Source organism: Oreochromis niloticus, linkage group LG23 (genome assembly GCF_001858045.2).
Source record: "Oreochromis niloticus isolate F11D_XX linkage group LG23, O_niloticus_UMD_NMBU, whole genome shotgun sequence".
Lineage (NCBI taxonomy): Eukaryota > Metazoa > Chordata > Actinopteri > Cichliformes > Cichlidae > Oreochromis > Oreochromis niloticus.
In genome coordinates this window covers 41,023,152-41,044,051 of record NC_031986.2, presented here as the reverse complement: position 1 = coordinate 41,044,051, position 20,900 = coordinate 41,023,152, and the positions used below count along the sequence as shown (strand labels likewise).

Here is a 20,900-nt window from a genome sequence, read left to right as displayed (position 1 = left end):
TTTTGGTTGTTGTGATGATTCAAATTTGTTCAGTAAACCTCATCAACATGAACATGTGTTGACATTGGCATATATTTGGATCTCATGCACTTCATATGTTACAGCGAATCGCTGTAACATATGAAGTGTAAGACAACAACAGCTATTGAACTGTGTGATATTTGCCACCTATAAAAGGACTTATGTATGCTACTTCTCTCGCTTACGGCCATACCACCCTGAACACGCCCGATCTCGTCTGATCTCGGAAGCTAAGCAGGGTCGGGCCTGGTCAGTACTTGGATGGGAGACCGCCTGGGAATACCAGGTGCTGTAAGCTTTTTCGCTTCTACACACAAACTGCAGAGGGCGCTGCTGCTCAATCAGTGGAGACAGCTTCAGTAATCACTAATAACATTTCTAAAACTGATGCTTTTTGTTTTTGTAAACAAATACATAAATAAAATAATATAACCCCCCCCCAAATAATAAAAAATCTTTACAATGCAAATGATACAAGCACCTGAATCAGTGAATTCACTTTTCTGGTGTTTTTTTTCCCGCAAGGATCACTGAGGTTCAGCTCAGTGTGATTTATGTGTCTGAAAGCTTCAGCGTGTCAAAGATGCATCAACATTATCTCCTGGCTTTAGTTTCCAGACTGTCAGTAGATGTTGCTGCAGTCTGTAGCTTCCTCCTGTTTTCAACTCTGTACAAAGAACCTCAGTGATGATGTCCACTCTACTGATCCTGAACCTCCACAGCTGTCTGATGGACTTGCTGAGATTAAAAAAACTAAAACAAACAAATTTAATAATAAAAATAATTTCAGTTCCAATTTTTAATCATTGCTGTAAGTAGACGATCAGTATCACTGCATCTAGAGCTTCTTTACATGTTTTTGTGCACATGAACAGACAGGCTATATTGAAATACTTAGTCTGAAAGATTTTTAATTCCACACATAGCGCAGAATAATGCAGTCCACATCAACTCCATCACTAAGACCTCAGCACTAAGACAAAATGTAATCATTACCTCTATGACTGTGTCAAAAGAGCATTATATTATTATCATTTCATTAAATGTTGCATATAATGAGCATAAAACTCCTCTCTGCGTTAGAGATTGTAAAACCAACCAGTGTGTCTGGTTTCACAAATGCTTCATTTTCAGGTTCATAAAATTCTCTGGAGCAGCAGCTTAGTTAGTTTTAGTTTATTTGATGAGAGATGACAGGCAAGCAAGAACATAATGAGAAACAGACAATGAGGAAAAAACATCAACATGTAGAATATACACTTATGCAAATGAAACAAGAAAGCGGCGTGTAAAGGATCCTGCCATAACTGTTGTGATTGTGATATTTTTCCTCATTCATTGAAATAACTTCTCCCACAAAATATCCACAAGAGGAAAATTCACCAGGTCAAGTCAGCTACAAATAACTGATAATATGGTGGAGATGTTGAGCAGGAATCATGTTTACCTGTGCTGAAAACTCTTTAGATTATGCATCTCCTCAAAAAAATGCATAAACGGTCAGAGAAAGAAAAAAAATCACAAGAAAAAAAACCATTCCCTGTATCTGCATCTGTTTGGGGCTTCCAAGGAGGAACTGAAAATGCGCAGGGATCTGAACGAAACAGAGCTTTCATGAGTCATTGAGGTGTCAACTTCTCGTGCTGGTGATGTGATACCTTAAGTCACCCACATTAACAAGATCTAAACTCATGTGAAATAAATTTATGTAAAGAAAGTGAATGATCTTTCATCAGTTCAGATAAATGCATCACTGATTATTCTGAACAGTGTTTTAACACTTCTGCATCACTCTAACTAACATCTTGTTGAAGTTGGCAGACAGGATTTTGAAGGTGGACATAGTGGGTCCCCGCTTTAATGAGCATAATATCAGTGAACAAATAATCCAAATGCTCATTAAGGAAGCAGTGCTCTGTAGTTATCTAAAGCAAGTGCTATCTGTTTCAGGAAATAACCGCCATCCGTAATCAACACAGGATTTTTTGAACTGTCAGGTGTGCAGACAACATGGCACACATGAGGAACGGGAATTCCTCATGTGGAAATTTGGGGAACACTTATAGTTGATGTCTTAATTATGCAAATAGCTATTATGAAGTTGATGCTTCCTGTTCTGCCAGATTAGACAGAAAACAACTATTTGTATCAAGTTACATCACATTGTCTGGAATAAAATCATTATAATAAAGTTAAATAGGTATATTTTTAGATAAAATCTTTAAGTATAATATATAAGATAATATTTCAAAGTCACAAAGGCAAAACTCTTTAAAATGGCATACCAAATGTAGGTCAAATGAATAAACTATAGCAAGGGCTTAGATTTGGTTTTGGCATTGGTGGGGACGGATGATTCAACCACCGAACCCTGTCCCGTTTCTTTTTTTTCCCCTTTTTGTCTTTGCTTCTTGATAAAAAAAAAAAAAAAAAAAAAAAGGAGAAATATACTTGCCTACATGAACCAACAAGTCATCATCCAATTTCACCTGTGATCTTGTATCACCATTGCTCTCTGAGCTTTGTGTTGGTTCTTCTGTCACCTGACAAATAGGACATACATGACAATAACAATAAAATGGGTAGCTGCTTCAGTGTGTCTGTCGATTTGTGCAGATCTTGACTCATCAGTAATGTTTGTAGGGTGAGTGCATTTTTAAAACAATTTGTGCAAACTGCACGACAAGGTGGAATATTTGCAAAATCATGACTACCTCATGATATTTTGTCTCAAAAATTAACCCTATGAATATGTCAGTACCATTAGGATGGAATTATTGTGTCACCAACATTTTAACGTTAGACATATAATTTTAACAGCCTCTGTAAACTAATATCCTGGCTTGCTCGAGGCTGCCGTTTTCTCTGACAGTTTCAGTCAAAATTAGAAATGCTACTCTGAGACTGAGATAACTAATAGTGCTGCCTGTTGTGCATTTAGTTTCCAAAACACGTTATTCATGGTTACATACAATTTTAGACCAAAGCCTAGCATAGCCTGTAACGTTATTACGACGGACACATTTTATGAGTGAACTTGACTTTAAGTGACTTACAGGTTTCTTTGAAAAATACTTTCGTATATCCAGGTTCTTCCTTTTTGCTGCCGTCCTCCTCTCCTCCTTGCAGGTCCTCGCAGCGCAGGCTCGCCGCTGCTAAAACTAAACAGGGCTCCCTGAAAGGCACAGCCAATCACATTGGCCATATTTGTCACATGAGGTAGGACTCCAGTAGAGAACGTAATTTAACTCTTTCTGCACCGTTAGGTGAATGAGACGTTGACAGATCGTTTTTTTCTTTCTATCGGGTTTGTTTTCTTTACTCGAAGAGATCAAATTATTGGTGGGGACATGTCCCTTCCGTCCATGCCAAATCTACGCCCTTGAACTATAGATCTAAAAAAGAGAAACACATCTGTTCAATCTTCTCTAGGAAAACAACGAGGATCCTTTTTGTCGCTGGACTTTCACAACCAGAGAACCGGCCTGAAGAAACCTGTTACGAAGCTTTTAAAAGTCAGCATTTTCCAAGCATCAGTTTTGGAAATGTTTTCAGTGAGTAATTACTGAAGCTGTCTCCACTGATTGAGCAGCAGCGCCCTCTGCAGTTTGTGTGTAGAAGCGAAAAAGCTTACAGCACCTGGTATTCCCAGGCGGTCTCCCATCCAAGTACTGACCAGGCCCGACCCTGCTTAGCTTCCGAGATCAGACGAGATCGGGCGTGTTCAGGGTGGTATGGCCGTAAGCGAGGAAAGCACTATACAAAAGACCTTTTATAGGTGGCAAATATCACACAGTTCAATAGATGTTATTTTCCTACACTTCATATGTTACAGCGAAAACATGCAAACATATAGTGTGTTAGGACGATTTGTAAGTCAAGCATCGTTGTCGTTTGGAGACGTTAAGTAACATATAGAAGATAAAAATGTAAGCGTGTATGTGTCGTTACAGCATGTATAAAAAGCCTTTTTTAAAGCTGCTCTCTCGCTTATAGCTCATATTTTCTGCAGTGATTGGGTGTCAAGCAAGAATTTTTTAGTGAACTGTGTCTCTTAATTTGTTTTTCTTGATAAATGGTCAGCATATCGCAAGAAGAGAATCACAGCCAGCAACTTCGGTTTGGTCCTGGGTGCAGTCCAACGGAGCTCATACCCTCCTTTCTTATGTAGACTCTGCTTGGCCAGTACAGTCTGACAGAAGGATCTAAAGTAAGCTGTTAGTAAAAATGGCTTCTAAGAATGCATTTATGACTAAGTGATAGGGCTGCTCAATTAATCGAATTTTAATCTCGATTACGATCTGGGTTTTCAACGATCATTAAAAATGACTGAGCCGATTATTAGCACCTCCCTCGTGCTTTACTCACGCGCTGCTCCGTGTGGCAAATCGAGCGCACCTCTCTGCGTTTCGAACACGCGTCACAACAATTAAGAGGACCCGAGGGAAGCTCGGAAAGCTAAGCAGAAGTTATTTGGAGAGGAGAGGATAATGGCTGCTGAAGAAAGGATGCCGTTGGTTGAAAAGAGAGGTAAAACGACTTCAGTGGTGTGGAAACCAATGTTCCCTCTAAGCTGCGCACGTGCGCAATTGCGCACTGCTGGCACGGTCTCTGCGCACAGAAAATCTGCGTTGCGCACAAAAAAAATCTAACCTGAATTGAAATTAAAATTAAAACTTTAACAATTCTGTTTTGCAGTGTTAGTCAGTAAGTGACTGGCTGCTCCTGTATGGGATTAGAACGATGCCACCTTATCCTATAGTCCAGCCAATAATGCGATTCACATTCGTATATACGCAGCCAATCAACGTGGTTGACAGGCTATGACAGCGTCCTTATGTGCCGACACCGGTGTTTTAGCTAGCAAAGCGACGTGGCTGATGTGCAGTGAAGCCACATTAATGACAACGTGTACAACCATTGGAGATGTGAGCAGGACAGACGGAACAATTGACGGAAAAAGTGTGGACTTTATACCAGTTTTTAATTTGTGTTGATAGGCCACGTAAAACCAGAGTTATGATAAAAATACCTGCAATGTTTGGTTTTCTTCCTGAATACTATCGTTGTTTATATTTACTGCGGGAAGAAACGGTAAAAACGGCGTTTTATAAGGAAAACGCTCGAAAGCACTCTCCGCCTGTGAGCAAAACCAAACCCCCCCCACCCTTTCCTATTGGTCGAAAAAAGTACCGTGTCGACCAATCAAAAAATGATATGGCAACGTGGCATCTAGTTGTTAAGAAACGGAGGGAAGTTTTAGGAGTGACGGCGGTGTTTTGAGATGTGAGAGATTTGAGACGTTTAGCGCAAATCTTGTGTAGTTAGTGTGTAGTGTAGTCAATAGTTTTGTTGTGTGTGTCAGAACAATGAGGCGGCTGCTGAATGTTACAGGTGTTACAGGAGTGATACATCTCCTGTTGTCAGGCCTGCAGGTATCAGGCTGTTGTTCTCCTTTATCTCATAGTGGACAGAAATTATTTTTTAGAGTGGTGCAAATGATTTGTGTGGCATCAGATTTGATGCAGAACAGCTGATTGTTCTGTAAATAGTTTGAAATGTTTATTTAAAAAAATGCCTTGGCTGCATTAAAAAAAATAAATAGCTGCAAAAAACTTTGTTGTTTGCCAAACTGAGTTACTTTTTTGAAGTAGTAACTATATAATTAATTGCCCAACATTGCTCATTATATACTGTATTTTGCAGACAGAGTTACAGACTCTCTCCCAGACCACAGACTCATAATACAAGTCAGAGCTTTATGAAAAAAAAAAAAGAAAGAAAGAAAGTTGTGTTTTCAAAATTGGAGTTCAAGTTATTTTTACTTCCAATAGTGTTAACATACTACACAGGTCATAAACAGGATTTTTTAAATTTTCATTGTAAGTGGGCTAAAGCAGTTAATTAAAAGTAGTCTAACATAAATGTAAATGCTGTAATTTGATTATTTTAATAAACCATGTAACTTGGATGGATTTAATGCTGGCGTGACCACAGTGCACACGTCTGATGTTGCTCACAGTGGTCCAAGGGATCGCTCAGGGAGTTTGTGTGTTCGCTCAGACACATGAAATATTTGAGGGAACATTGGTGGAAACATTATGGGTTCGCGGAGTCAGACGTGGATCAAATATTGTGCGGTATTTTGAAGTTCACTAAACATAGATGTTTACATTTTTCATTTATTTTTTATATTGCAAACATTTGCACTGTAATCAGTATTTGCACACTATTTTATATTATTTTTTGACAATCTTTAAAGCCATTATTCAATACATTGTTATTGTTAAATAAATATCGTCAAATAATCGAGATCTCAATTTCAGTGAAAATAATCGTGATTATCATTTTTGCCATAATCGAGCAGCCCTACTAAGTGATATTTTCATCCCCAAAGGCATGTGATTGGGGGATCCTTCATGAACCAAAGACCAAGCAGCTGTACACTGGCTCTTCTGGTGCCGTTTTTAAGGAGCGGGGAGTGTTTTTATCCGATGATTGCCTGCTTGGCGGTTGGCGGTCAGCTGGGACAGTCTCTGATGACTGCATAATTGAGATCATGGTCAGCCAAAACCTTGCAGGCAGCAGAAAGTAAGGACATTTTCCTATAGCTGGATGAGGCAAGTGGTTTCCTGGTATTAAAAAAGAATCACAATTACTGGCATCAGATCCAGGACAACCTACATCCCACAGGGGCCACCTTAATGTTTGGACTCCATGTGACTATGTAATCTTGTCTGTTGACAGAGAACAAACTTGGGCTGTTAACACTGAAACTTTGGAAATGTTCTATCAGGGTGTTTTTTTGCTCAAAATTCTATTGCAGCTATAAATTCGTATCTGCATGAGGAATGCATTGGTCCAACTGTTTCCAGCTAATTTTTAAATAAATTGTAAATATTTGTAAATCGTACATTTGTTATAATTGTACATTTGTAAATATATTCAGATACATTCTTAAAATTTTATTTTGATTTTAACAAGAAAATGTTTTAGACAACAACTGTTCCTAGTAAATAAAGAGTAACATATTTATCTAGTGTTCCTTATTTTTAATGAAAATGTTTGGCAAAAAAGTAGGCTTTAATCAAATAATGTAACAAGCCAATAACAAGACAATTCTCAACTTGATTCTCTCTCTGACTATATCTAGCCGGTACCTCTTGAGTTCATGCACTAACTCAGGCTCCTTCCCCACCAGAGAGATGACATTCCATGTCCCAATTGCCAGTCTTGGTAGCTGGGGATCAGTCCACCAGGGTCTCTGCTCCTGTCCGCTGCCCAGCACCTGATCTCTACAGCGCCTCCTGTGGGTGGTGGGTAGGGATGGGTATTGATAAGATTTTCACGATTCCGATTCCATTTTCGATTCGATTCTTTATCGATTCTCTTATCGATTCTTATTTTTAAAAAAGGAGAACACTAAGGTCGATTAGCTTAGAACTTTGTTTTATATCTTCTCTTTGAACAAGATAGAAATTTAGGAGTAACATGGCCTTACAAACCCAACAGTGAGATCTTAAGAGATCCACAGCCTACGGCTCTTCAATGGGGTGTCACAGGGTCCCCAGGAAAAAAAATTGTAAATGTAAAATAATAAAAAAAATATTCTTAACATAAATTATTCTGTAGCAATTACACAAGAATATCCAGTAATGTCCCTGCCTACAATTAAACACATTCACTTACCGAAAATCGGGGGCATCTGCTGTGGCAAATGGGTGCAAGCCTTTGACCACAAACTTAGTCACTGCTCGGTGACATTCGTCTATCCTGGCCTGAAAGGAGACGCTACCGGTAGACTGCAGCGAGAACTGCCAGCCAGACTGTCTGTCTCTCTCATCATGGTCACCTAAATGCAGCGCACAGTAATGGCAGGTTTTGTAATAAGGCAGATCACGCTAACATAATATGCACTGTTAGTTGATTATTTACCTGCCGCATTAACGGGAGAGGACGTGCAAACGTTACCGCTGCTGCTGGGTTGAGATTCACGACATTCATTTAAGGTCATCGCGTGTTTTGTGATCAAATGCTTTTGCATATTCGTAGTGTTTCCTCCTTTAAATGAAATATCTACTTTGCAAGTATTGCAAGTTGCCCCGTTGTCATCCGTTCTCGTAACCAAACTTTTGAGCATTTGAGCCGCTTAGGCGCCCTGCCAGGTAAATGACGCTCCGCAACGTGGTGACGTCATTCGGGGCGACTGGAATCGATAAGGGAATCGTTTGCAAAAATGGCAAACAATTCCAAGGAGTTGAAACAATAGGAACCGGTTCTCAAAAAGAACCGGGTTTTGATACCCATCCCTAGTGGTGGACCTGCAGGAGAACCTGCTAGATATAGTCGGGCCCCTGGTGAAAGGCGGCCGGCTGGGGTGGGTATCCTATTTTCCTTTCGGCTTGCTGCCTGTTCTCCCAGTGGACAAGCGGGTTTGTTCCCTGTGCCTTCAGGTTGGGGAACGGGCCCTGACTGTCATCTGTGCTTATTCACCGAATGGCGGTCCAGAGTACCCATCCTTCTTGGAGTCCCTGCGTGGGGTGCTGGAGGGTGATCCGCCTGGGGACTCTGTTGTCCTGCTGGCAGACGTCACCAGACCTGCGGTCATATGTTCTGGACACTTGGGTAAAGAGAGGGGCTGAGCTGTCAACTGATCAGCACCTGGTGGTGAGTTGGATCAGATGTCAGGGGAGGACGCTGGACAGACCTGGCGCGCCTAAACATATAGTGAGGGTACACTGGGAACACCTGACAGAGGCCGCTTCTAAGAGATCTTCAATGCACAACTCCGGCAGAGCTTCAACAGCATTCCGAGGGAAACTGGGGACACCTCCTGTGGGAGGTACTCCGGGAGTATGGGGTGTTTGGCCCGTTGCTACAGGCCATTTAATCAGTCCATTTGAGGATTCAGGGTTGACCTTGAATCCTCCCTTAACTATGCTGCAATAGGTGTATACTGCTGGGGGATTCCCGTGATGCACTGAGTATTTCTTCTTCAGTCACCTTTCTTACTCACTATGTGTTAATAGACCTCTCTGCATTGAATCACACTTGTTATTAATCTCTGTCCCTCTTCCACAGCATGTCTTTTGTCCTGTCTTCCTCACCTCACCCCAAGGTCACGGCAGATGGCCAGCCCTCCCTGAGGCGTATGATTCTTGTGTTTTTCTCTGTATGCATTATTGTAGGGTCTACCTTACAATATAAAGCACCTTGAGGCAGCTGTTGTTGTTGTTTGGTGCTGTTTAAATAAAATTGAATTGAATTGAAATTGATTCAGCAGCTCATAGTCCCACACCAGGTAGCAAAGACACAGTTCTTACATTGCTTCATCAACTCTGTGAACTGCATACTTATAAAACGAGTTTTCACTTTGGAAAGTGGGATGGTTTTCTGGAAATTGCATGAAAAGATTTGCAATTTCAACAAAATAAGACAAACACTAGTCAGAAGCCATTTTGAGAATGCAGTGGGGGAGAGGTTAAAGTGATTTTAATCTTCCTTGTATAGACGTATCCGAAATGCAAACATTTGATCGGAAAGGTTGAACTCAGAGGAAAGATTCATACAGCAAGTCAGTGAAAAGTGATTTTTAGAGAGCCATAGGTTTACACAAATGGGGAGAAGTCTTTAGTTTAGTTTTTTTTTTTTTTACCTGATAAATATCTTGACATGTTGACTGCAATCAGATGACACATGAGTGTGCAAATGACTGAGGTCTGGATGCAAAGCTTTGAGGTTTGAATTCAGAGAGAGGATGACTGTGAGCATAGATGGTCTCTGTGTTATATAGATACAGTCTGTGTTGTTTAGGCCTCATTACTATGCACATTTTCACTGGGTCTCTGCTGATCAGCCTTTAGAACATGACATAGTTTAAGTCTTTTTGTTTTTTGTGCAAAATGCATTGGATACTTGGCTGTTCCAACTGCACAGAGGTCACCACGTGATGTTTGTAGAGGAGGAGCAGTTATGGGTGATGAAGACATGGTATTTGAAAGATGTTGGGAGAATGACTAGGTGTGTCCCTTAGATTTAGATATTAGAACTACATTAAGAAAAAATGTCTTTGATTAATTTGAGAATAAAGTCAGAATTTTGAGATTAAAGTCAAAAATGTATCTTGAAAAAAAAGGTTGAAATGTGAGGATTACCCTTGTTGTCTGAAGACATACTGCTACGGCTGCTATACCCTGTATAAAATGCCTTGTTTAGGCGAGTTATTGAAACAAATTGACCAGCTGTTTTGTGATACAGCATACATCCCCTTGTATGTATCGATTAAACCATCGATAACCTTTCTATCTGTCCATTACAAGCCATTTTCTTTTGTGCAAATCCACTCTTCAACAATTGTGTGTTTTTCCATCCAGTTGCAGTCTTCTGCACCATCTTATCAATGTTCTTATACTGATCACCACACTGTGTTTACGTGCTAAAAGAGAAATGATTTCCTTCCTTTTTACTAAAACCGATTCTGAAGTACAATTTCACTCAGAGGATAGTTTGTAATCTGTAGTCTCCACATTTCAACTTTTTTCTTGAAATACTATTTCAACTTTTTTTCTCAATTATTTTTTCTTAATGTGGCCCTAATACTCGTTTGTACACCTTCAGGGAATGATTCAGATGTAGGAAGAGCACTGGAGTTAACAGGAGTACTTGAGTGCTTCCCAATTGACAGTGAAAAAAATTAAATCAGGTGTCATTTCCCCTTTTTTGTGTTTCACAACTTGTGATTACACTTTTGTTTATTTATTACTCTTTTCATTTTTTTCTTGGCTTTTTTTTCTTTTACTCTATGATTTATGATCTATTAGCTGTGTCAAGCTCAATGTTCCTCCTTGTGGAAATGTTTTACCCAAACACTGATAGCTCAATTTCCATATTTTCCCTTCACATAAACCCCATTCGTAAACATGAAAGTTTCCTGTTCATTGGGGGTTTCTTTACCAGATGTGTTAGCCATGCTCACAATTGTCTAATTTTATCTAGCATGCTCAAGTCTCCTATAGACCCTGAATACAAACAGGCATGGGATTCTATTTTTGACACCAAGCTTGTTGTGGAAATCTGAAATAAAATGAGGTGCACACAACCACGTTGTTTTCATTTGCTTATTTAACTTTGGGGGTCAAACAACAGTACAGACAGCACGCCAGCAGAATTACAAGCACCGAAACATATAAAGTTACAAGTTATCTACATGCCATGGTCATAAAATACATTTAGAACATTGTAATAAAAGATAACTTGAACATCAACACTTGCTATAGCTGAAAGAATGCATGGTGACAGACTAAAGCGATAAGGAGCTTTAAATTCAATAAGGTCAGCTTGACAGAGCGAAGTAGCAGAATCTTTTTAATTTTCACTTTTGGTTACATCGACAGAGCAATCAGGAATGCTTAAATTACACCTCTGAGAATCTTGTCGATCCACTGACGGTATTTTGAGATGTCCGTATAGACATTGGGTGCATCTGGGTATTTGCAGTTTAAATTTTTGTTGAAAGAAACAACACCAACTGCGAACCCGTTGCAGACCAGAGGACCACCGGAATCTCTCTGTGAGGAGGACATAATTTAATTTTGTCAGTTTATATTAAGGGTTTCATATATTTTGTAAATTCAAATCAGTTTATATTGAAAGGACAGAAAACATACCTGACAGAATCCTTTATTTGTTCTATAGCCACCTGCACAGATAACGTTGTCAGGAAGATTAGGCCATTTTTTCTTACAGAGTTGATATTGAATGACAGAAACGTTCACCACTCTCAGCTCATTAGGTAGAGCGTAATTTTCAGTGAAACCCCATCCAGCCACCTGGCACACTTTATCTTTTTGTAGTTTTATTTCAGCATGTGGAAGCTGAATTATCTGTGCTGTGCGGTCTAGTTGAACTTTCCTAGATAACTGAAGACACAACATGAAGTGAAAATTAGAAATGTCTGTTTTCATACAGTAACTCTTTTGCTGTGATGTAATTTGAATTATAATGCCACAAATATAGGGTCTTATAATTCATGTGAAACTGTTACAACTATGAATATGTACTTACTTTAAGGAGCATGATGTCATCACCACGTTGAACATTTCTATAATTTTCAAACTTGATGGATTTTTTAATCTCTATTTTTTCATGATGGTCGTTGAGATTGTGGCTTCCAAGAACAACATGTGTAAGGTTCCTGAAGAAGTAATCAATGAGACTTGGTCAGTACATTTTATAAGAGCATTTTAATGAAATTAATTGGAAATTGCCACAAAAGACATTGGATTACTTAAAACTTACTTACTCATTGTCACAGTGTGCAGCAGTGACCACAAAGTCTTCAGTGATGAGAAATCCTCCGCATATATGACCTTGTTTGTTCTGCACTGAGACCATATAAAGCATTGAGTTCTTTGCTGCCTTTTCACCATGTATAATCGCACTTCCATGCCCTAAAAAAGTAAAACCAAAATTAAGTTAATGTCCCAACAAATGTTTGGAAATTGATAACAAAGACTTGCAGTTCTTACCGAGGCATGCAAGAAGATGGAACAGTAGAAGTTTTTGCAGACCGTGCATGATGTTAGCCAAACGGTGAACTGTTTCTGGTAGGAGCATCAAGACATCTTTTTATAGGGTTTTTTTGCCTTGTTGGTAAGTATGATAATAATCACTCTCATTTTGACTTCCAACCACATCCTTTTCACCCACCCAGGCCACCCCCACTTTGAGAAATGTGAGAAATGTTGCGAATGTCTTTTTTGTGTTTTATTATGGATGGGTAAAACCAAGAAAAAAAAAACACCTTACATCTGATGACCAAATGCTGATCAAACAACTTTTTTAAGGAGACAAATTTTGTGTGCTTTCTTGCCCAGGCAAGATTACATATCAGAAAGTGAAAGTGTAACACATTACAGAAACAGTGTAATTACAATACCTTTTTAAAGTCTCACCTTTGCAAAACAATATTTTTTAACTGAGTTTTAACTTTGTGGATACTATACAATCACAAGAGCAACTAAACACCCTGCTGCTGGTGATCTTCTACAGATCCACCATTGAGAGCCTGCTCACCTATGCAGTGACAGTGTGGCATGCCAGCTGCAGACAGGAAGAGACTGCAGAGGGTGGTAAACACAGCACAAAAAATCATCCTTGTCTGCCATCTATAACTCCCGTTGTCTCAGCAGGGCCAGAAACATCTTGAAGGACATTACCCACCCTGGCTACCATCTTTTTAACCTACTGCCCTCTGGCAGGCGCTTCAGATCCATACAGGCCAGAACAAACAGACTCAGGGATAGCTTCTTCCCCAAAGATATCACCATGCTCAACTCAAACTTGCACAAACGTAATTTGCACTGAAATATCTGCACTGACTGTGTCATCGTTCTCTGGCTGTCTGTTTGTGTTACTTGGTTTTGTGTATTTATATTATGTATTTATATTATTTGTATAGTTATATTATTGTATAGTTTTTTGGAGCTGCACTCTTATGGAGCTGTTTTAAATCTTCTTATACTTTGTATAATTACAATAAGGACTTTCAATTCAATCACAACTGGTATTTGTATTGAGGATTTTCCTAAACGAATCACTCAAAAGAAACACCATTATTCGCTGGAATAAATCAGAGCTACTGAAACACATTTGAATTCTGTGATGTATTGTTTTTCAGTCAGGGAAATCACAATTACCAGATTCATGAATTTCATTGTTGTCAGTTACAGCAATAAAACTACTGCAGTCACACTATTAATAAATGTCAAGAGATGTACTCTAAGACACTTCTTCAGCTGAGAATCAGAGAGGAGAAACACACAGTTTTACTTGCATGCAAGGGCAGTCACAGAGCACTCACACTTGGAGTGAGGGCTCCGAGACTCGCGCTCTGCCACTGCCCTGGTCTTTATTTATACACAAGAAGAGTAATACGTTTGTTCAGTGGAATGTTGATGCGTGAGCATGTGCGGATATGTGTGTGTGTGTGTGCGCGTGTGTGTGTGTGCCAGGAGAGGCTCCTCTACCTGGTACAAAATGAAACTGCTCATTAAGCTCTTATCTAGCAGGTACTGCTCCTTCCCTGCATGATAACGGGTCACAGTGAATCAAAACAGTCTGAGTTATAAAGAGGTCATCATGCAGTATTCTATCATATGCAAACTTATATTATTAAAAGATTATACTGACTACAATTTTCTATTGACATTCCCTCCTGTTGTCACGTATAACTTTTAAGTGAGATATCAGTATGTAACATCTTGTTGTACATTTTCTGTCACATCATCATTAATCACACAAAGTCTTCATGTTCCAACAGGTCGGAGTCATCATCATCATTTGTCACGGCTATGTATGCAGCAACAGTGGAAACAATTATGCGGTTAATCATGAGTTTTAGACATGGCAGTATACATGTTACAAAAACACAAAATAAAAGTAAAAATATTCCAACTCCAATGAGTAGTCTTTTTAGCACCTGTAGCCAGGAGCCAGTGTAAAGCCAAGAAAACCAGTCACTTGTATTGCTTACATAGTCATGATTTTAGGCCCGCTGGATCTGTCTCAAGGCGTTCAGGGCGTCAGTCATGTTTGATGAGTGTACATTGTCTGGTATATAAGTGCAGCAGGTGTTGTTGAAGAGGACACAAAGTCCCCCTTTCTCTGCTAGTATCATGTCCAGAGCTACTCGATGTTGCATCACTGCGATCCGTAATGCATCAATTTCCTGGTTCTGCTGTTCGTTAATCTTGCACGAAGCGTTCAGGAAAAGTCCAAAACGGTAGTCCAGAGTTTCAATCCTCAGCATGTTTGTTCCGGTTCCCACCCAGGGGAACAATGTGTGGAGTACTTTCTGTCCGGTAGTCCATAATTTGAATTCTTTGGGTACATCGCTTCCCCATATTGGGTCATGTGGCTGAATTTCAGGAGGCGTTGATCTTCTTTTCCGGCGTGCTGTAGAAGTGGTGTTTACTGCGGTCATCCTGAAAGTGTGGTCTGACAGGAATATGGGAGCACATGTTCCCGTCCAGCCTGGGGGCAGTATGAAATATGCCCGTTGTCCACATAGCCAGGCCATTCCTTGCACCCAGTACGTGCCATTAGATGGTCCAGTCGTGTTCACAGGGGCACTTTCTCCCCCTCCGGCGGTCCGGTTGCAGTTAGTGGTGTTTCCAAGCGGCCTGCTACCTTTGCTTTGTTTGTAGCACATGGAGTGGTTCTTTCCTGGGGTTTGGTCCAAGAACACTGGGAAGTGGATGGATGTATTGCGGTTTGTCATATTGAAGTTGATCCAGAAAAGTTGATCACATGCTCCTTTATCAAGTACAACGTCTTCAACGGTGATTTTCTTGCGTTGTAACCCTCCTTGAAGGTTGACATGAAGAGTGTAAAAGGTAGATGGGTTTGTCTCTTTGAGGATGATTTGGCTGTGTTGGAATCCAATGCCAGCGAAGCTAGCTGAGTGTGTTTGTGTGAGTGAGTGCGGAGTAGAACACGTGGTCTGTGACACGGTTGTTGTTGTTATCATGGGTTCCTAAGCAACCAAGAGTGCGTCCGAGTGTGACAGACGTTTATGCTGGACTTCGCTTTTTAAAAAAAAAAAAAAAGAGTGACGGCTCCTTAGCTGCGCGGGTTCACACGGGCCTGAGCCGTGCGGTTAATCGCATGCTTATAAATGGAAGAGATTAAGTTTCCAGAAAACACAGCAGCCTTGAAGAGCGCCAGCCCACATCAGCAGCAGTTAAGCTATGCTGTGGTGAATGGTTTTCCCCCACCCCGTGCTGACACAAAATGTTTAGATGATTCTTTAGATTTCCCTGATCAACAACAGCCTGTGCTCCAGACCATTAATTTAACCAGTTGTTAACAGTAATCTGCATTAAGCTTAAGGTTGCTCAAATTCAGTACAATGACATATGAGATGAAGTAAAATAGGCAAATATTTTACCTAATTACGTGCATAGAGGCACTTTGAAAACTGTCATCCTAATATGAGCCATTGTTGAGATATAGAGCACACCTATGAAAACAACTATTATGCTGAACCCTGTGTGAAATGGCTGAAAACTACATGATGGAGAAGCTGAGTTGAATATGAAAGTGCAAGTCTTTGCCACTGTGGGCAAAGCACGCAACCACTGTGTGAGGTTGTGTTGCGGTCTCTTCTGAGCTGATGAGCAAGCTACACATTATCAGATCGGGAGCTGGCTGAGAACTCATCAAAGAGAGAGAAACAGAACTATGATAACTCGAGTATGTAGCGTATCCGTGAGTTCAGCTTCGTCTTTCAGATGCGCAGCAGTTTTCCTGGATCTTGACTCATGTGTGTAGAGTGTTCATAGCATCAGCATCATGTTTTTGTTTATTTGTTTTGTTGGGTTGAAAAATAATTAAATAAACTTGTGATCATACTTATGGATCACCATGGCACATATCATCAGCCATATGGTTTATTTAAGCAGATGAAAAAAGTGAGTGTGAATGTGCCTGACGTCGCAGTGTGTGTGTGCGTTGTGTAAACGTAATTGTCACAAATTGTGAGAGCGGTGATTCTGCAGGTCACCAGCTAGTGTAAAGAAAAAAAAGAGTAAAAAAGAGACAAAATCTACATTGTAGATGAAAAATCATAGGAAAAAGGTTTTGTGTTTATTAGCCAAGAACAACTACAATAGTAAACTAAGTAAGTAAACTTTATTTATTAAGCGCTTTTCGCAGATAGACAATCACAAAGCGCTGTACATAAATATTAAAATAAACAATAAAATCGATAGACAATGTACACAATATAAAAGATCAAATGTAAATAATGTAAAAAATATAAAATATGAAGAGATCAACAAAAGGCTTGTTTAAACAGAAAAGTTTTTAACTGTTTTTTAAAACAATCCACAGAGTCAAGCAAACGTAACTGTAGTGGTAAACTGTTCCACAGCCTTGGTGCAACAGACTGAAAGGCTCTGTCCCCTTTTGTCTTCAGTCGTGTACGGGGAACAACTAACAGACTTTGAGTCTGTGAGCGGAGATGACGAGCAGCAGTGTATTTTATAAGAAGCTTGGATAGATAATCTGGGGCCTGGCCATTTAGTGCTCTATATGTTAAAACAAGAATTTTAAAGCGAATTCTAAACTCTATTGGGAGCCAATGTAAAGAATATAAGATGGGAGTGATGTGAACACGTTTGGTAGAACGAGTTAATAGTCTGGCTGCTGCGTTTTGTATTGCCTGAAGGCGAGAGAGAGATGATTTATCCAAGCTAGTAAACAGGGAATTACAATAATCTAGGCGTGATGACACAAATGCATGAATTAGTTTTTGCAGTTCAGCTGAGGAAACCATATGTTGCAGTTTAGATATGTTTCTTAAATGATAGAAACAGGAACGAGACAAAGATTTTACATGAGAGTCGAGGCCCAGAGAAGAGTCAAATATTACTCCGAGATTTCGAATATTTGACTTGACAGATGGACAGAAGGAGGCAAGAACCTGACTGATTTTAGAATGTAGCTCAGGAGGAGCTATGATCATGGTCTCGGTTTTGTTAGTATTTAGAACAAGGTAGTTGCTTGAAAGCCAATCAGAAACCTGGGTTAAGCACTGGACTAGGGTGGACAACCTATCCAGCTGATGAGGCTTAAAGGACATATGGAGCTGAATGTCATCAGCATAAAAATGATAAGACAGGTCGCTAAAAGATTGAATGATACCAGCTAAAGGAGGCATATAAAAAGAAAATAGTAATGGACCTAAAACTGAACCCTGTGGGACACCACAGGTCAGGGCAGCAATGTCAGAGGTGAACCTATCAGTCCTAACAGAAAAGGTCCTGTCTGATAAGTAGGAAGAAAACCAGTCTAGGGCAGAGCCAGATACACCAGCCAAAACCTTCAGCCTGTTAAGTAGGATTTTGTGATCGATGGTGTCAAAGGCTGCACTAAGATCAAGCAAGATGATCACAGAACAATTCCCTGCGTCAGATGCCATTAATAGATCATTATAGACTCTAAGGAGAGCGGTCTCTGTAGAGTGCTGCTTTTGAAAGCCAGACTGAAAAGGGTCAAGGATGTGTAATTTACATAATAGAGACCTGAACTGATTTTCAACAATTTTTTCAAGTAATTTACTTAAAAATGGCAATTTTGAAATAGGTCGGTAATTACTAGCAGAGCTAGGATCAAGGTTCTGTTTTTTTAACAGAGGAGATACCACAGCATGTTTAAAATAAGATGGAACACAGCCTTGCCTCAGTGAACTGTTGATGATGGATAGTAAAGTGGGACCAATGCTGGCGATAGACCCAGACAGGACAGAGTGAGGTAATATATCCACAGAGCATGAAGAGGATTTCATTTTACCTAAAACTATAATTAAGTCATTTAGTGTGATTGGAGAAAAGGAGGTAAATGATCCAAGACAGCAAGGGGTGTCTTCATAAGGGGAGGCACTTGAGGAAATTTTGGATTTCAAGTCCATCACCTTATTTACAAAGTAATTAAGGAAAGTATTACAATCTTCATCAGAAAGCAGCAGAGCATGCTGGGTTGGAGGAGAAACAATACTGTTGATGGTATCAAATAGAATTCTTGAATTATTTTTATGACGATTTATAAGATTATTGAAGTAAGAGGATCTGGCCTCTTTGACTGACTCATTATATAGGTAAAGTAGTTCTTTAAAGTGCTCACGATGGACAGTCAGACCAGTGGACTTCCACAGGCGCTCTGCTTTTCGATAGGAGCGTCGAAGACCACGAGTCTGATTATTTAACCACGGTGTGCGGGAATTAATAGAGCAATAACTGCTTTTGAAAGGAGCAACCTGATTTAAAATGGCAAGACAGTGTTCATTAAAAGAATTAGTTAAAAGCTCAACCTCATTAGAAGAACTTTTAAAGTTAAAAAGAGAGGAAAACTCAGAAATTGTAGAGTCGTCAATAAAGCGCCTGCGCCTAATAGAACCTTGAGGATGGGACTCTGAATTAACAGATACAGTAAAAGAGACTGACTTATGGTCGCTAAAAACAACTTCATTTAAGTTCATGTGGTCAAGGGAAACACCACAGGTGAAGACCAAGTCCAGAGTGTGCCCAGCCCTATGAGTAGGCCCAGCTACATGCTGAACAAAGTTGAAAGAGTCCATAATGCTCAGGAACTCCTTAGTGGTACTGTTTGTTGAGTCATCCACATGAATGTTGAAATCTCCAACAATGATAACCTTGCCCATTTTAATGGTGGAAGTTAAAAGGTCTTGTAGGTCTGACAAAAAAGACGCAGCAGACCCAGGTGGACGATAAATTAAAATGCCGTATATGGGCTGTTCTCTTCCAATTTTTATCATAAGCATCTCAAAAGAGTTGTAGCAGCTTGAAGAAATCATCTGGCATAAAAAAGTCTTTTTAAAAATTACAGCTGTTCCACCTCCTCGTCCAGATATCCGAGGTGCACAGAGAAATGAGCAGTCAGCGGGACAAAGCTCTAAAAGATGTGAGACTTCTTTCTCACGTTGCCACGTCTCAGAGATAAACATGAAGTCAAGCTTCTCAGAGCAGAACAAGTCATTTAAAATATAAGACTTATTGGCGATTGAGCGGGCATTAATTAACATCCATTTAAGGCTGCGACTCACCAGGACAGGGGTAGAGTTTCCAAGGAAAGAGTCCGCGCTATGCGCCAAACGGCGCAGCAAAACAGGGTTCCTGCCGCGGTGAGGCTTGGGTTTCCAAGCTTTCAGATGACAGCCTGGGTGGTACACATAGTGGGTTGTGGGGATTGATCCGGTTCCGACAAGTTTCAGCCGAATCTCACCGGTAGCAACCCAGGAATAGAGCCCCCGAAGGTCCATCTCTTTCTGGAGACGACGGAGCAGGACGTGAAGGCCGGCTCGCTTCCCCCGCTTTCTCCGACAAGGCCTCTGAAGCAAAAATGAGCTAATCGGCAAGAGTGGAGGTAGACCGGGTGCTGCGTCGTGCTCTAACGGTGGTAGGAAAACAGCCTCATTTCGTTGACTCTGAAAGTTATTCATTGCAGATTTGATCGCTAGTAACGCATGACGATCATAAATCCGAAGGGAGGTGACACCAGAAAAAACTGTAACAAAAACACTTGCATAGCATATAAAATAAACAAACACTCGGACAAAGGCAGCGGCACAGCCAAACACAGGCGCCATCTTGACCGGTAAACTTCGATGTTGAGGTTGCCAACATCGAAGTTTACCGGAAGCCCACACACACGGACCAGTACCTCCTGTTTGACTCCCATCACCCTCTGGAACACAAACTTGGAGTAATTAGGACCCTACACCACCGGGCAGAACATGTTCCCTCTAAGCCTGAAGGGAAAAAGAAGGAACACACACATGTAAAGGAAGCACTGAAAACATGCGGTTATCCGAACTGGGCATTCATAAAGTCAGCAAAGAGGCACAGAAAAGAAGATCAGACACCAGCGGGGGAGGATAAGAAAGACAGACGCAACAACGTTGTCATCCCCTATGTAGCCGGTGTATCAGAGAAACTCAGGACAGTTTTCTCCAAGCATGACATCCCAGTGTACTTCAGACCCAGCAACACACTCAGACAGAAACTGGTTCACTCGAAAGACAAAACTCCAAAACACAGACTTAACAACATGGTGTATGCGGTACAGTGCAGCGAGGAATGCCCAGACCTCTACATTGGAGAGACCAAACAGCCTCTTCACAAGCGCATGGCACAATATAGAAGAGCCACCTCCACAGGACAAGACTCAGCAGTCCATCTGCATCTTAAGTATAAAGGTCACTCTTTCGAGGATGCCAATGTTCACATTTTGGACAGAGAGGACAGATGGTTTGAAAGAGGAGTGAAAGAAGCCATCTATGTCCACTGTGAGCGACCATC

At 40.4% G+C, this 20,900-nt stretch overlaps 1 protein-coding gene and 2 non-coding genes across 3 annotated transcripts; 1 reads left to right on the top strand and 2 right to left on the bottom strand.

The window, feature by feature from the left end:
• The first annotated feature begins 200 nt into the window (after window positions 1-200).
• Window positions 201-319, top strand: LOC112844021 (5S ribosomal RNA). Its single transcript, XR_003216576.1, has one exon. It is a non-coding gene; the product is annotated as a 5S ribosomal RNA (ribosomal RNA).
• Window positions 320-3,648: 3,329 nt separating this feature from the next.
• LOC112844020 (5S ribosomal RNA) lies at window positions 3,649-3,767 on the bottom strand. The gene has a single exon (XR_003216575.1). It is a non-coding gene; the product is annotated as a 5S ribosomal RNA (ribosomal RNA).
• A 7,357-nt stretch (window positions 3,768-11,124) lies between these two features.
• LOC100710826 (mast cell protease 1A-like) lies at window positions 11,125-12,739 on the bottom strand. The gene is made up of 5 exons (XM_005479002.4): window positions 12,549-12,739; window positions 12,323-12,470; window positions 12,085-12,214; window positions 11,688-11,939; window positions 11,125-11,588 (listed from the first exon to the last, which is right to left on the bottom strand). Exons 1-5 carry the CDS (start codon window positions 12,634-12,636, stop codon window positions 11,430-11,432), a joined length of 777 nt encoding a protein of 258 aa, XP_005479059.3. The 5' UTR covers window positions 12,637-12,739; the 3' UTR covers window positions 11,125-11,429.
• Between the last annotated feature and the right edge of the window lie 8,161 nt (window positions 12,740-20,900).